The sequence below is a fragment of the Octopus bimaculoides genome, chromosome 1 (genome assembly GCF_046866305.1).
Source record: "Octopus bimaculoides isolate indiv1 chromosome 1, ASM4686630v1, whole genome shotgun sequence".
Taxonomy (NCBI): domain Eukaryota; kingdom Metazoa; phylum Mollusca; class Cephalopoda; order Octopoda; family Octopodidae; genus Octopus; species Octopus bimaculoides.
This window is the reverse complement of record NC_142928.1, coordinates 168,542,904-168,556,278: the sequence shown is the minus strand read 5'-3', so window position 1 is coordinate 168,556,278 and position 13,375 is coordinate 168,542,904. Positions and strand designations below refer to the sequence as shown.

Below are 13,375 nucleotides of genomic sequence, written 5' to 3'. Positions count from 1 at the left end.
TTCTTTGATTTTCTGTTAAAAATACTTTATATATTCCACCATTGCCCCTAGGAAAGGCATGCCTAACAGAATTACCCATTTCTCTTATAAGTTTAGTTACATACTAAATAAAGTCATCATTGTTATTATTACTTTTATGCATTTATTTTTATCTTTTTGTTCATTATAATTTAGATTTTGAAATTCTAAGTATAATTCTTTTTCAGATTTCTAAAAAGACAAAAAAAAAAAATTAAATAAACATAATTTTGTAGTAAGAAATTAAATTCTTAGTAATAAGTTAAATTCTTTGTAATAAGTTAAAACAGTATAGATGTTTCTATCCTTTGTTTGTCTCTCTCTCTCTCTCTCTGTATTATATAATTTATTCACTTCAAAGATTAACTTGTTTATGAAATATAGTTATTTTCTTTCTACTGTATCCAATCAGAAAGCAAATATAAATGTTTGGTTTTTTTTCTCTTTTCCTTTTCAGTGCAAGTTGATAGAATTGGATAATCCTTTATCACAGCGAATACGTTCAATTATTAGGATAGTACAACAGGAACGCAGCAGACAAATGAAGGTAAGCCATTTCTTTATCTTTTACCTTTTATCTTGTTTCAGTCATTAGACTGCACCCATACTGGGGCACTGCCTCGAAGAATTTGGAGTCAAATGTATCAATCCCAGTACTTATTTTTTAAAAGGCTGGTATTTATTCTATCATTCTATTTTGTTGAACCACTAAGTTATGGGAGCATAAACACACCAGCACCGGTTTTCAAGTGGTGGTAGTGGGGTAATCATAGACACAAAGACACACACATATAGATATATAGACATATATACGATGGACTTCTTTCAGTTTCTGTCTACCAAATTCACTCACAAGGTTTTGGTTGGTCTGAGGCTATAGTAGAAGACACTTGCCCAAGGTCCGACACAGTGGGACTGAACCCTAAATCATGTAGTTGAGAAGCAAGTTTCTTACCACACAGCCATGTTTGGTTGACATTTTAAATTGTCTTTTTGATGTTGATTCATTTTGTTGAAATTTCATCTTTCCTGTACAATTTGTGATGGGTTATATTTGACTGCACAAATAATCAATTATCAGAGACTTGAAGCACTTGTCATTAACTAATATGTAAATTACTGATGTGCCAGTTCTTTAAGATTGCCTAATGTATCTCATCATCATTGTTTAACATCTATCTTTCCATGGTTACATAGATATCAGGGAATTTTGTTGAGGCAGATTTTTCTATGGCCGGATGCTTTTCCTGTCACCAACTTATACCTGTTTCCAAGTAAGGCAATATTTCCCCAAGACCAGATATCAAAATGGACATTTACAGTCATTACATGATGTCAAGACAAAAGTACACACACAAACGCACATATATGATAGACTTCTCAAAGTTTTCATCTACCAAATCCATTCCCAAGGTTTTGGTTAGCCTGGGGCTATAGAAGACACTTGCCCAAAATACCATGCACTGGGACTGAACCCAAGATTGCATGGTTAGAAAGCAATTTTTCTAATCACTCAATTTATAAATGCAGTGATAACCAAAATCTATGGATATGCTCTGTAGTAAAGTTTAATGTAAACTATGTTGCATGCTACGATTTAAAACTTTGCTGGCCTATATATTGGTTGCTAAAACAAGTACAACTAACATAGTGTGGAGATTTGTTTTTAAGTTGTTGTGATTATATATATATATATATATATATATATATATGTATATCATCATTATCATTTAACGTCCGCTTTCCATGCTAGCATGGGTTGGACGATTTCACTGAGGACTGGTGAACCAGATGGCTACACCAGGCTCCAATCTGATTTGGCAGAGTTTCTACAGCTGGATGCCCTTCCTAACGCCATATATATATATATAATTTAAATCATCATCATACGTCCATTGTCTGTGGCATGGGTTGGACGCCCTTCCTAACACCAACCACTTGACAGTGTGTGCTGGATACTTTTACGTGGCACTTCATGGGTGCTTTAACATGGCACCGCTATGAGTGCTTTTTACATGGCACTGGCACGAGACTCTTGCAGGTCAATCTTCACTACCAGGGGGACTGGTCTAAACACTTCTGCTGCAGAGTACAGGTCTTCTTGAGTACAAGGTTCCAGGCATCTTGGGTCATTCTTCAGTATTTGGGTCATTCTTCAGTACTTGGGTCATTCTCCAGTACTTGTCCTCGCCAATTAGTACAGTGTCATGCAGTGCTATCTGTTTAGTTTGTTAGCTCAAACCACCCAGTTGTAACACACTTCTCATTCATATCAAAGTGTGAATTTGTGCTTATAACTAAGAAATCACCAAATCATGTCTGTATCCAGTTATTTTTGCCTGCCACCTCTGACCCAATAGTTCTCTTTACTTATCATAACTGCAGTTCCTTTTTTTTTTATCTTCTGTTTTTAGAAAGGAAAGCAGTGCCCATGTCTCATTATATGGCCTCCAAAACTAGTGGAAGATATCCTCAAACTAGAAAACTGGCTTGAATACTAGTAACAGAGTAGACTCTGCTAAAAACACCTGAGGTGACAAGGGTGGTTAAGTATTGAGATAGGATGGGATATAATTGAAAAGACTTTTCACTTAGAAAGCTTTATCAACATGTTCACTGTGTCTTTTCTTTTTCTTTTTTCTTTTTAATTTGCTACAATAGATAAAAGACATTACATAGATGGGTGAAAATGAAACAAATTCATTTCTTGTCACCAACATCATTTATACTTTTAACAAATTTATAATTTTGTTTTTCAGTTGATTATTGTTCGACAGCGAGACAAATTGGAGCCGTGGTTCAATCACTTCCTTGTGGAAGACAAAGGCATGAATGGCTCAGCTTCTTATGTTGACTTCCTCTGCCACATTCATAAAGAAATTCGAAACCTTCTCAGCTAACAGAAACCAGTTTTTCTTCTGTTGTAAACAACACTAGAAATATACCGCATGTGCAAAAATTTTTAATGTATATATATATATATATACACATACATATATATATATATAACAAACCAAAAAAGAAAGAAAATTTTCATTGGGAATCTATCATTCCATGAAATGGAAGGCTGTAATAAATGTAATTTTTTATATCAACAAGAGATTGTTTGACAAGCAAAGACACTACTGTCTACTATTATTCCTAACTGGTGTACACATGCATACCCAAACACTCACACACTTCACATGAATACTGACACAGACTTGATACAAAAGTTGAAAATGTTAGATATATGGCACACATGTACATTGCTTCTTATTCTAAGTTAGCTTCATATAATTCAACATAAAAGCCAGTACAGATATATGATCATGTATACGTTTGAGCGTTGAAGCATTGAAAAAAAACTTTGTTCAGGTGAAACAGATTCTTTCTTTCTCTTTTTTTCCTCCCCCTAAAGAAAAATTGTTCTCTGGCTACTAGTATAAATTTAACAATATCACTGAATAAAAAAAAATGCCTTGCTACCTGTTTAGTTTCCCTATGTTTCATTCCTTATGCAGTTGTTCATATATGTACATTAAGTGATTGACATATTATTTTGGAGGCAAAGTTTTCCATTTTTGATAAATTTTCTAACTGATGATATTAAAATCCAAAACGTCTTCCATCTTGAAATCTGTTTTCATTGTAGACAGTGCCCAGGGTCTATGCCAGTATTCTCAGTATTTCTGGAAAGATTTTTCCAAGTTCTTGCCAAGTAAAAATGCTAAACTGGTTATGGAAATATATATATATATATATATATATATATATATATATATATATACATAGCAAAAATACAATGAAAGAAGTCTATAGAATGTAAATTACTTTTCTCTGAAAAATCTAAGTAATTGTAAAAATAATTTTATCAGATTTTATGTTACTAGCTTTGTAACTAGCTCTTATAGAGTTGCAGAGTAGTAAACATTATTCATCTTTTTTTTTTTTAAATTTAATAATTTTCCATACTGTTTACTATAGAAATATATCATAAATACTTTATTGCTACAATGTTATTGTTTTGGTAGCTTGAGATAGTTCACATCTCTCTGTTGCAATGACATCATATTATGGTTGTCTGTTTCGTTATTAGGTCCAACTGTAAATAAAAGGCCTTGAGAGGGATTAACAAAAAAGAAGAAAAACAAATTACCAGAAATATGGGGGAAAAGATTATCCAATGACCATATATTTGATGATGAAATAGTATTCCTATCATTTATTACATTACTAGTTAAAACATTGTTGTTTTCATTGCTCTTTATTCTAATCACAGAAATTTCTTTTATCTATTTTAGGAGTGTAATTCAGTAATATTCGTATTACAAATTCAAAGAATTGTTAATTATATATAACATATATAGTTGATGGATCCTCCTCCAACTTTGATGATAGGCATTCAGTTGTTTGCTCAGTTGAACAGCATCTGAATAGTTATCCCTCTCTCTCTCACACATATACTCACTCTCTCACACACACTCACTCACTCTCTCACACACACTCACTCTCTCACACACACTCTCTCTCTCACACACACACACACTCTCTCTCTATCTATCTATATATATATATATATATATATATATATGTGTATATATATATATATATGCACACACACACACACACACACACACACATTTTTCTGTATAAACTAAGGTGATGGTAAAGTATTTCTTTAATGGAAGAGATAAATTGGAAGAAAGAAGTTTAAATATAATGAACATTTATTTACCTTCCCTTCAACATGAAATTTAAAAAGAAATCTCTAGTGATGGTTATTTGAAGATTTTATTCTCTTGTTGCATTAAATTACTCCAAAATTCTGATTGAAAATATTTAAAAAATTATTCTTTCATACAAAATGTTCAGTTATTAAAATATGTCTCATGAAAAGTTGTATTGCCTTATTTATAGATGGTTATATAACTATTTTTTTTAAAATACAGAAAAATAACTATATGTTGATATTTGTTTAAATATCAGCAATAGGTAATGAGTATTTGGACATAATGCAAGAAGCTATTTGCTGACATTTACATCTTTAGGGAGAAATTATTTCAACATTTATGTATAGCTAAAGTTTAAATGAGAAAATTAAAAATTAAAGTAATAAATTATTAGTCTTCTGTTTATAATATTCTTATTTCTCTGAAATCTCCTACTTGGTGTCATCATGGCATTATGTTTTTAGATATTAAGTTTTCTTATTATCCATTTTGTTCCAATGGTATTCTGTACTATACAATAGTATATAAGAACTGTCTTGAGTTGTAGGATTCATAGAACTAGTTACCCAGTTTCCATGCCATTTCCCACTTCATAGGATGCCAGTCCATAGCAGGGTCACTCATTTACAGCTGAGTGAATCAAAACTACAATCTTGTTATTGTATGCTCAACACTCTTGCACACTACATCTGATGTCTCTTATACCCAATTTATCTCTTCAGACATTTACACTTTGTCGTACATACACACTGACATAGCACATCCAGCGAGGCATGCTAGCTTCATTTCTTTTAGGCCTTTGCATGCAGTCATAGCCCATGTTTCACTGCCATGTAGTATAGCTGTCCATACACAGGCTTCACACACTCTACTTTTGACTTTGAGCGAGAGAGAGGCCATTTTTAACTAACGTAGGTAATAGCTCTCTGAATTTTACCCGACAAGTTATTCTAGTAACTATGCTTTCAGATCAATCTCCTTCACTGGTAATTTGATCACCTAGGTAACAGAAACTTTACTACCTCTAAGGATCCCTCTGGACATTAGAGGAAGTCTGTTTCCTGTATGTTCTTTGTGTTTATTGTACCTGCATACTTGCCATACACACAGACTATTTTTTCTGTTAGCCTACCTGTGATTCAATTGCACCTCTTATGTGTCAATAGCTTGCACTGGGTACACCATAGGGAATTTCTACCTACCCCTTTTCTACATATCAAGCCATTTCCTTGAAGGGATTAGTAATTTGTCTGCTTTCCTGCTTACTAATACTTTAGTCTTTGCTAAGTTAACTCTAAGGCCCTTTGATTCCAGTCTTTGCTTCCACACCTGAAATTTTCTCTCTAATTCTTATAGTCATTCAGGCATAAGAACAAGGTCATCAGCATAGATGAGTTCCAAAGGGCAACCAATCTTAAATTCTTCTGTTATGGCCAGAGGACTATAATAAAGAGGGGACTGAGAACCACTAAATTCATCTCTATGTTCATTGCCAACTTTCACCTTACTGATCACATGACTTAAATGGCTCTCACCAGCTGCTCATCTACCCCCAAAGTAGATGTTAGAATTATGATGATGATGATCTATAGCTAGTATGGCTTGGATCATCATAAGTGTACTCAGAGTTCATATTATATGAGATTAAGTGGTAAATATGTACAGCATAATACTGAACAAGAAGCATTACCTTACTTCAATCATTGTCATAGAATTCAAAATGAGAAAGTGTTCACATCCACTTCATGTATAAAGTGTAGATGTTACAAAATGGCTTTCATCCCATTCTTAAACAGCAAGTGTCAAAACAATTTACAGAATATTTCAAATGGAAATAAAAGCGAAAACAAGCCATCTTACATAGTAACTTGACCTTTAAGAAATAGTAGCCAAAAAAAAATTGCCATAGAATAACTTGAGACTACCTTAAAATATAATGGACTGCACACAGATACTAAAATGCCTGAAGAAAAAAAGGGGAAACAATGGATGTTGAACACAGTTTTGATGTCTTTAAAAGTATATAATGTTAATCTGTTTGACTGGCTCATCCAGAGAATAAATGACAGCACTAACAAAGGAAGACACATTGAATAATGTTGCCTGTTATAGTATGTATGATACAGGATCTCTAATTGTGGAAGGAGTAGACTCAGGAAGATCTGAGATGAAGTGTTAAGAAAGGATCTTGTAACATTCGGCCTCACAGAGAGGATGACAAAGGACCGAGACTTCTGGCAGATTGCTATCCTTGAGAAGACATGTCAAGCTAAGTAAAATTGTGGTTATTCTTGCATACAGGCATGTCTCCTTCATCCTTCTTCAGCTGAGCAATCCTAATCTTGCAAGCTTGTGGGTGTATTGTAAAAAGCACCCAGCACACTGTAAAGTGGTTGGTGTTGGGAAGGACATCCAGCCATAGAAACCATGCCAAAACAAACGAAGCCCGGGCAGTTGGCCAGCTCCTGTGAAACCGTTCATCCCATGCCAGTGAAAAAAGAACATTTGATGTAAGAAAATTTTTTTATAGTTGGAACATCTTTGATCATAGATCTGCTGTATCAGGTTTCATAAGGTTGCAAAGTACTCACACACATGCACGTGCATACATATAAGTATGACAAGCAGTCAAATATATATATAATTGAAATAAATTTGAGCTGAGAGAAATAATTCAGAGTGGTCAGTGGGAGGTATTTAAACAGCAAAGACAAATAAGGGTGCAAGATAAATTATCAATTTCTTAAAGTTATCTCTACTTCCAGAGAGGATGGACCAATCACTTTGTTGTTATTAATACCAACTCCAAAAGGAAAGGCACAAAAGTCTCAAGAATTCTCATTTTCCAGTTAAGTTCTGGGATTCATGGTATCAAATATTACTGGTTTTGTGCCTAAATTAGAAGCCATTGTTTAACATAGTAAAAAGTACCAAACTGTATTAAAATTGTTTAGTCTGTGTTATTGGAATGTTTAAGTGTACTGGCATCTTGTAAATAGATAAGCTCAAACATTTTTCAACATTATGGGTATGTTAAAAAGCAGGAGTGTATGCTAAATTTAACATGCAATGGAAAGCTGATTTGAAGAATTGTAATGTGGTCGTCCTAGCAAAAGACATGTTCTCTAATTAGATAATACAAACTTGTCTTGATGGATACATTTAATGAAAATTTCTATTTCTGAATTTAAATTGCTTTTGCAAGTCATCAACTTGAGCAAAGGTGTATGTTCTTTCTGTCACACAGGTACTATATTTCTTAGGTCCTATATATGAAATACTGAGTTACCATCCCTTCCAGAGAAGCAAGTATTCACTCCCAAACAGTATTCTTTCTTAAATCTCATCATGCCAGTGGCCATTTGTAAACAAATCTGAAGATGGCTACTAACTATGACAATCCTAGCAGGGCCAAACATCTTCCTCATTGCATGAAACAAAATAATTTGTTGCAAATAAGGATATAACCTCATCACCCTTGTAGTCAATCAGGTTGCACAGGAAGATGCTATACCCAGAAACTAGTGGAGCAACTTTTGAGGGTCAGCTGAAATGTTAAAGGTTAACCAAGATATTCTCAAATGATGTTTATTTTCCAACATACTCCCCCTTGCAGTCCACACACTTCTTCCATTGGTATTGTAGTGCTTGAATCCCATTGGAGAAGACGCTTTCATCTTGTTGGTCAAAAAAAGGTCATCAATAGCAGATATGACATTGTCATTTCTGCAATACTGGTTCCCAACTAAGTGTTTTTTTTTACTGTTGGGGGATAGATGATAGTCAAATGGGACCAAATCAGGAGAATACTTTCTGTATGTCAGTGTGTGAGGATATACAGATAATGTACACATATCTAGAGAATGTTTTCTTTGTTGTCAACAAATAGCAGAAAACTTGTGACTGTGTTATTATTGTTGTTAGTGTTTTTATTGCTATTTTTATCACTATTATACTTGTTTCTTGAGTACTATTGACATTCAGTGGGATCATCTGTTGCCTTTAACTGAAACCCTGTCAATATTGTTGCGTCAGCTGAATTGTAATTTATTACTATAAAACCAGTAAGAGAATTTCTGATTGATAAAACACTTATAGATAAGTACTAAGCAATATTTGACCACTCACATATACTTAATGTACATCGTTACTGCTGTGAAAACATTGGCTGATTGGCCATTCTTTTAATTCAACCCCCTTCTATAGTTTGTGTGATTACACTGAACCCCCTCCAAATATTTCTCAGAATTCAAATTGAAGTCTTTGCAGACTGATTTGAACTATCTACAGTTCGAAAGAGATGATTTGGTTGTGTAATTCATTAATTCATGTTATATAATCTCATATTATATAATACATTGTGAACAAATAAATAGCCATGCTATTGAAACATACATAGCATAATCTGGACAAAAATTACTCTCTACTGAAGTTCTATTATATTTATATTGCATGACATGGACAGCAAGTGTTGCTACATACATTGGATTTATAATGTGGAGGAATGAAAACTTCTGAAGTTTTGAGATATCAAGTTCAGGAAACTGACCGACCACTTGATTACCTACTAATTAGGCATAGACACTTAGTTGATATATTTTATTCTCACCACGAAATGAGACAGAAAGACAATTCTAAATGCCAAGTCTTTCCGCTATGTATCACTAATACAGATTAGTAGTTAGTGACTCGAGAATATGGACGACTCAGAGAAAAAGACAAATTAAAGAAGGAAGACATAGAGGGAGCCAAGAGTTCTTGACTGTCCTTTGATCAATGCTTATGGCAGAAAAGAGGAAACAGAGAAAATAGGAATTTCTGTGAAACAACCTGCAGAGGACTACAGACCAGATTTGTGACTGTTGCAAGGTGCAAGGTGACATAGTGGTGCAATAGTAGCATAGAAAGAATCATAAATGCTTAAAGACAGGCTTGGAATAAATGGAAGAAAGTAATCTGAAAAGAAAAATATCAAATGGTCAGAAAGGAAACAAGGTGTTAGATATACATAACAAAGGAAGAGGCAGAGAGAAAGAGGATTGCACATGTTCTGCAACATGAGAGTCAGAGGTGTGAGATGTTCTGAATTGCTAAGTAGGGTTCTAGAGAGAAGTGAGATATCATTGGAGAGAAGTGTATCTGAAATGGTAATGGCTCATGTAGTCGTACAGACACAAAAAAGGAAGAGGCATGGGAGTGTTATTGTGAGAGTTCCTAGCCCTACTGTATAATATTTTTCTCAAGGCTGTAGATATAGAAAATCTTTGAGAGACATTCTATGAAGATTGGTGAGGGGTTAAGAGATTAAAGTGTGATGGAAGGAACAGAACAGGTTTATTGTTGTGGAGGAAATTCATGGCTACTTTATACTTTACATGGGTCACTAGAATTGGAGGGTGGGGCTGGAGTGGTGTCCAAAAGAGACAAATATAGTGATGACTAGGTACCAGAATAGACCCTCAAGGTAACATGTCCAAGAAGGTGAACTGAAGAGAATGTGGATAAAGAAGAGTCAGGAGTGTGGTGGGTACAGTTGCAAGAGTGTAGGAGGAGAGTGAGAGGTGAATATAAACATAAGGTGAAGGTGGTCAAATGTATATGTAGATGATGAATATAGTAAATGGTGAAAAGAGGTGGGTGGCAAATATGACTGGGGACAATGAGGGAGATAAGGGATGGATTCAATAGGGAGTAGCTCAGAAAAGAGGGACCCCCTTTTTTGGGGGTGGAAGGAAAGGGAAGAAAAAGAGCAGTTGTAGACATAACAGGGACATAGAGTGAAGAACCTAGTTGTGTGCATACACATTATACTTTGAGAATTTGTCATATCATGCTAATAAAACTGGATAGGTCTTTCCAAGAATTGCATAAAACAATTCTTTCACTCCTTTCTCATCTCTTTCATGAGGCTCAACAGTCCAAATTAAATTTTCATTACTTCATCCCATATCTCACTGGGTCTTCCTCTTTTACAGATTCTATCTCCTGTAAGTGACACTTCTTTATACAACTATCCTCATTTATATGCACCACATGCTCAACCGAATACAGTCTTCTCTCTTGCACATTATATCTGATTCTTCTTATGCCCAATTTTTCTCTCAATACATTTATATCCCATGGTTCATGCACGTGCAGATAACAGAAGCTACTTACTACTTTTAGGGATCCTCCCAGGCATTTGAGAGTACATACATACATACATACATACATATGCTCATAACAATATAAGCAATTCAGCAGACCTGCTGGCCAGAGGCACATAACCTCTTTACTAATGGAGATAAGAATGCAATTTTGATCAGCAAGATTATGAAAAAAAAAAAAAACCTCTGAAATGAAATTCTTTGAAGCAAAAACTCCCTCTGAGTGAGATGGGATTATCTCTCTTTGAACAGTTTTAGTTATGTCTGAAAAAGGTCAGTTTATGAAAGATTTCTGTTCATTGGTCAGCAAGCAGGGAAGTCCATGTATCCAACAGAAATTTTCTCTCATGTAGGCTCCGACTAAACATTTCAATTTTGAAATTTAAGAATGCTCCTGAATCAAGCAAATTTTTTAGGATTATTGCCTTCTCAGTCAAGCAAAGTTTACATCATCTGCTCCCATTGAGGTATGGTCCAGGCACTTCCATTTTATCTTGTATGGCATTTCCTCTTCTTTTAAACCCTACATGTAGTTGGCCAAAGACGTAATGTTACGCTTAATTGAGATCCTAAAAAAAGGACCTGTGGTCATTTAGTAGTAGCTTAAAGGAGCCCTCTATTCCTCCAACATATTCCTGTGTATGTATCCTTATATTGTGGTGCTGCTGTTATTGTTGCTGTTGCCTCTGTTATCAGCAGACACATTGCTGGTACTTCTGTTGTTATTGCTACCGCTATCACTACCATTGCTGCTGTTACTGATGGACACCACCTCTGCCTTGTAGACCATAGCCTTGGAGTTGCATCCACTGCCTACTGGACACACACTATTAACCCTACATGAGCATCCTGCCACTGTGCAGGGTTTAGGAGCATTCACTAAAATCTTTTTTACACTGGGTGCACAGCTGAATGAGACCCTTAAGATGTATCTATCAAATAATCATCTGTACCTATAGGATTGCATGAAATGCTTATCCACAAGTATAAGGAAGATCTTTCCCATGCAGCTTTTGACGTTGAGTGAAAAGAGTGGGGCAAAGAAAATGACTTTACAGTGGCACTTTCTTTTGTGAATGTTAGGTCCCATGATAAAAGCAATATGGTCTGTAAACTTGTTGGCTGCCAAAGTGTTGTAATAGGGAGCTGCAGTGTCAAATATATGTATGTATGTATTTACACCTGACTATGAAAATAACATCAGTAGTGCTTCTTCCCTCAGACAAAGCTGAACTGCATTTTGTCTAGTCTAATTCTGCTCCTAATTAATTGGGCTATAACTCTCTCCATAATTTTCATCACCTGGTCCAAGAGTTTGATGCTTCTATAAGTGCTTCTATCGAAAGAATCTCCCTCACCCCTGTAGCAGCTAACAATAATGCTGCTATGCCTGTGACTGGGTATTACACCTTCCTGAATGACCTGATTAACTATACGGGTGATTTGCCTGTGTCCTACCTTATGAGATATTTTGAGCATCTCAGCAGTGATTCCAAATGGACCAGGGGCTTTCCTGGTTTTCCTGTCTTTAATTGCCTTATCTACCATACTGCTGTCCACTAGGATAGCTGGTCCCTCTGTTGGGTTCACATGAGGGAAACTCCTTTTATCCCATTCATTCTGCACATTCAACAGTCTTGTATAGTAACTTTTCCATGCCTCTTTCTTGTCCACATCACTAAGTGCAAGCATACCATTATCCATCTGCACACACTTCTCTCCCACAATATCTCAATTCTCTGTGACACAATGTCTAGCAATCCAGAACAGTTCAAGTTTCTGCTCTTCATACTGTAGGACATTGGCTAACTTATTCTTTTCTGCTTCAACCCTAGCTAGATAAACCTAACATCTAGCCTGACTTTTAGCTTTATGATATGATTCTTTGCTACCCACTCTTTTCCTGTCTCTTCTCTTTTATGGCCCTGCCAATGTCAATGTTCCACACCATGCCTCCCTTGATCTGGCAGAGGCTTTGCTCTAACCACAGATTTTGTCTGTTGTCCTTAGTAGATTGTCCTGTAGGAACTTCCAGTTGTCCTCTACATCTCTATCTCTTCCTCCTTCTCATCAAAGGCCTCATTAAGGACATCTTTAGATATCTGCCCATTTGAAGGATCCTTGAATTTTTACAACCTCCTTTTCCATATTGGCTTGCATCTCTGGATCTTTCTGTCCCTAGGCCTGAAGTCACTAACCGCTAGCTTATATTCAGTTGTACATTCTTCACCTAGCAAAGATTATATATATATATATATATATATATATATATATATATATGTATATATAAGTAAGGCGATAAGAAATGGAACAATAAACAGTGAGAAGTGGATCGTTGGTGTTATAAAGTCATTATTTAATTAAGAAGAGAGTATGTTCACAGCTGTTTCAGTATATCTAGCTGGGGTAAATTTGCATTTACCTCTTTGCAATTGATAGACATCATCGGAACGATTATATGGCAAAAATAAATAGAAGGAAATAGAAAGATAATGTGAG

The 13,375-nt window shown here is 35.2% G+C and overlaps 1 protein-coding gene across 5 annotated transcripts in view; it reads left to right on the top strand.

Annotated features, from left to right (window-relative positions):
- Positions 1–3,485, top strand: part of LOC106869311 (protein transport protein Sec24C) — a 57,459-nt gene extending 53,974 nt beyond the window's left edge. For all 5 annotated transcript variants that reach the window (XM_089362483.1, XM_014914999.3, XM_014914997.3 and 2 more), the window contains 2 exons: positions 476–565; positions 2,778–3,485. In XM_089362483.1, the coding sequence (XP_089218609.1) occupies positions 476–565; positions 2,778–2,918 (231 nt within the window). In that variant the 3' untranslated portion in view covers positions 2,919–3,485. The remainder of the gene's footprint in view (positions 1–475; positions 566–2,777) is intronic.
- Positions 3,486–13,375: the final 9,890 nt, after the last annotated feature.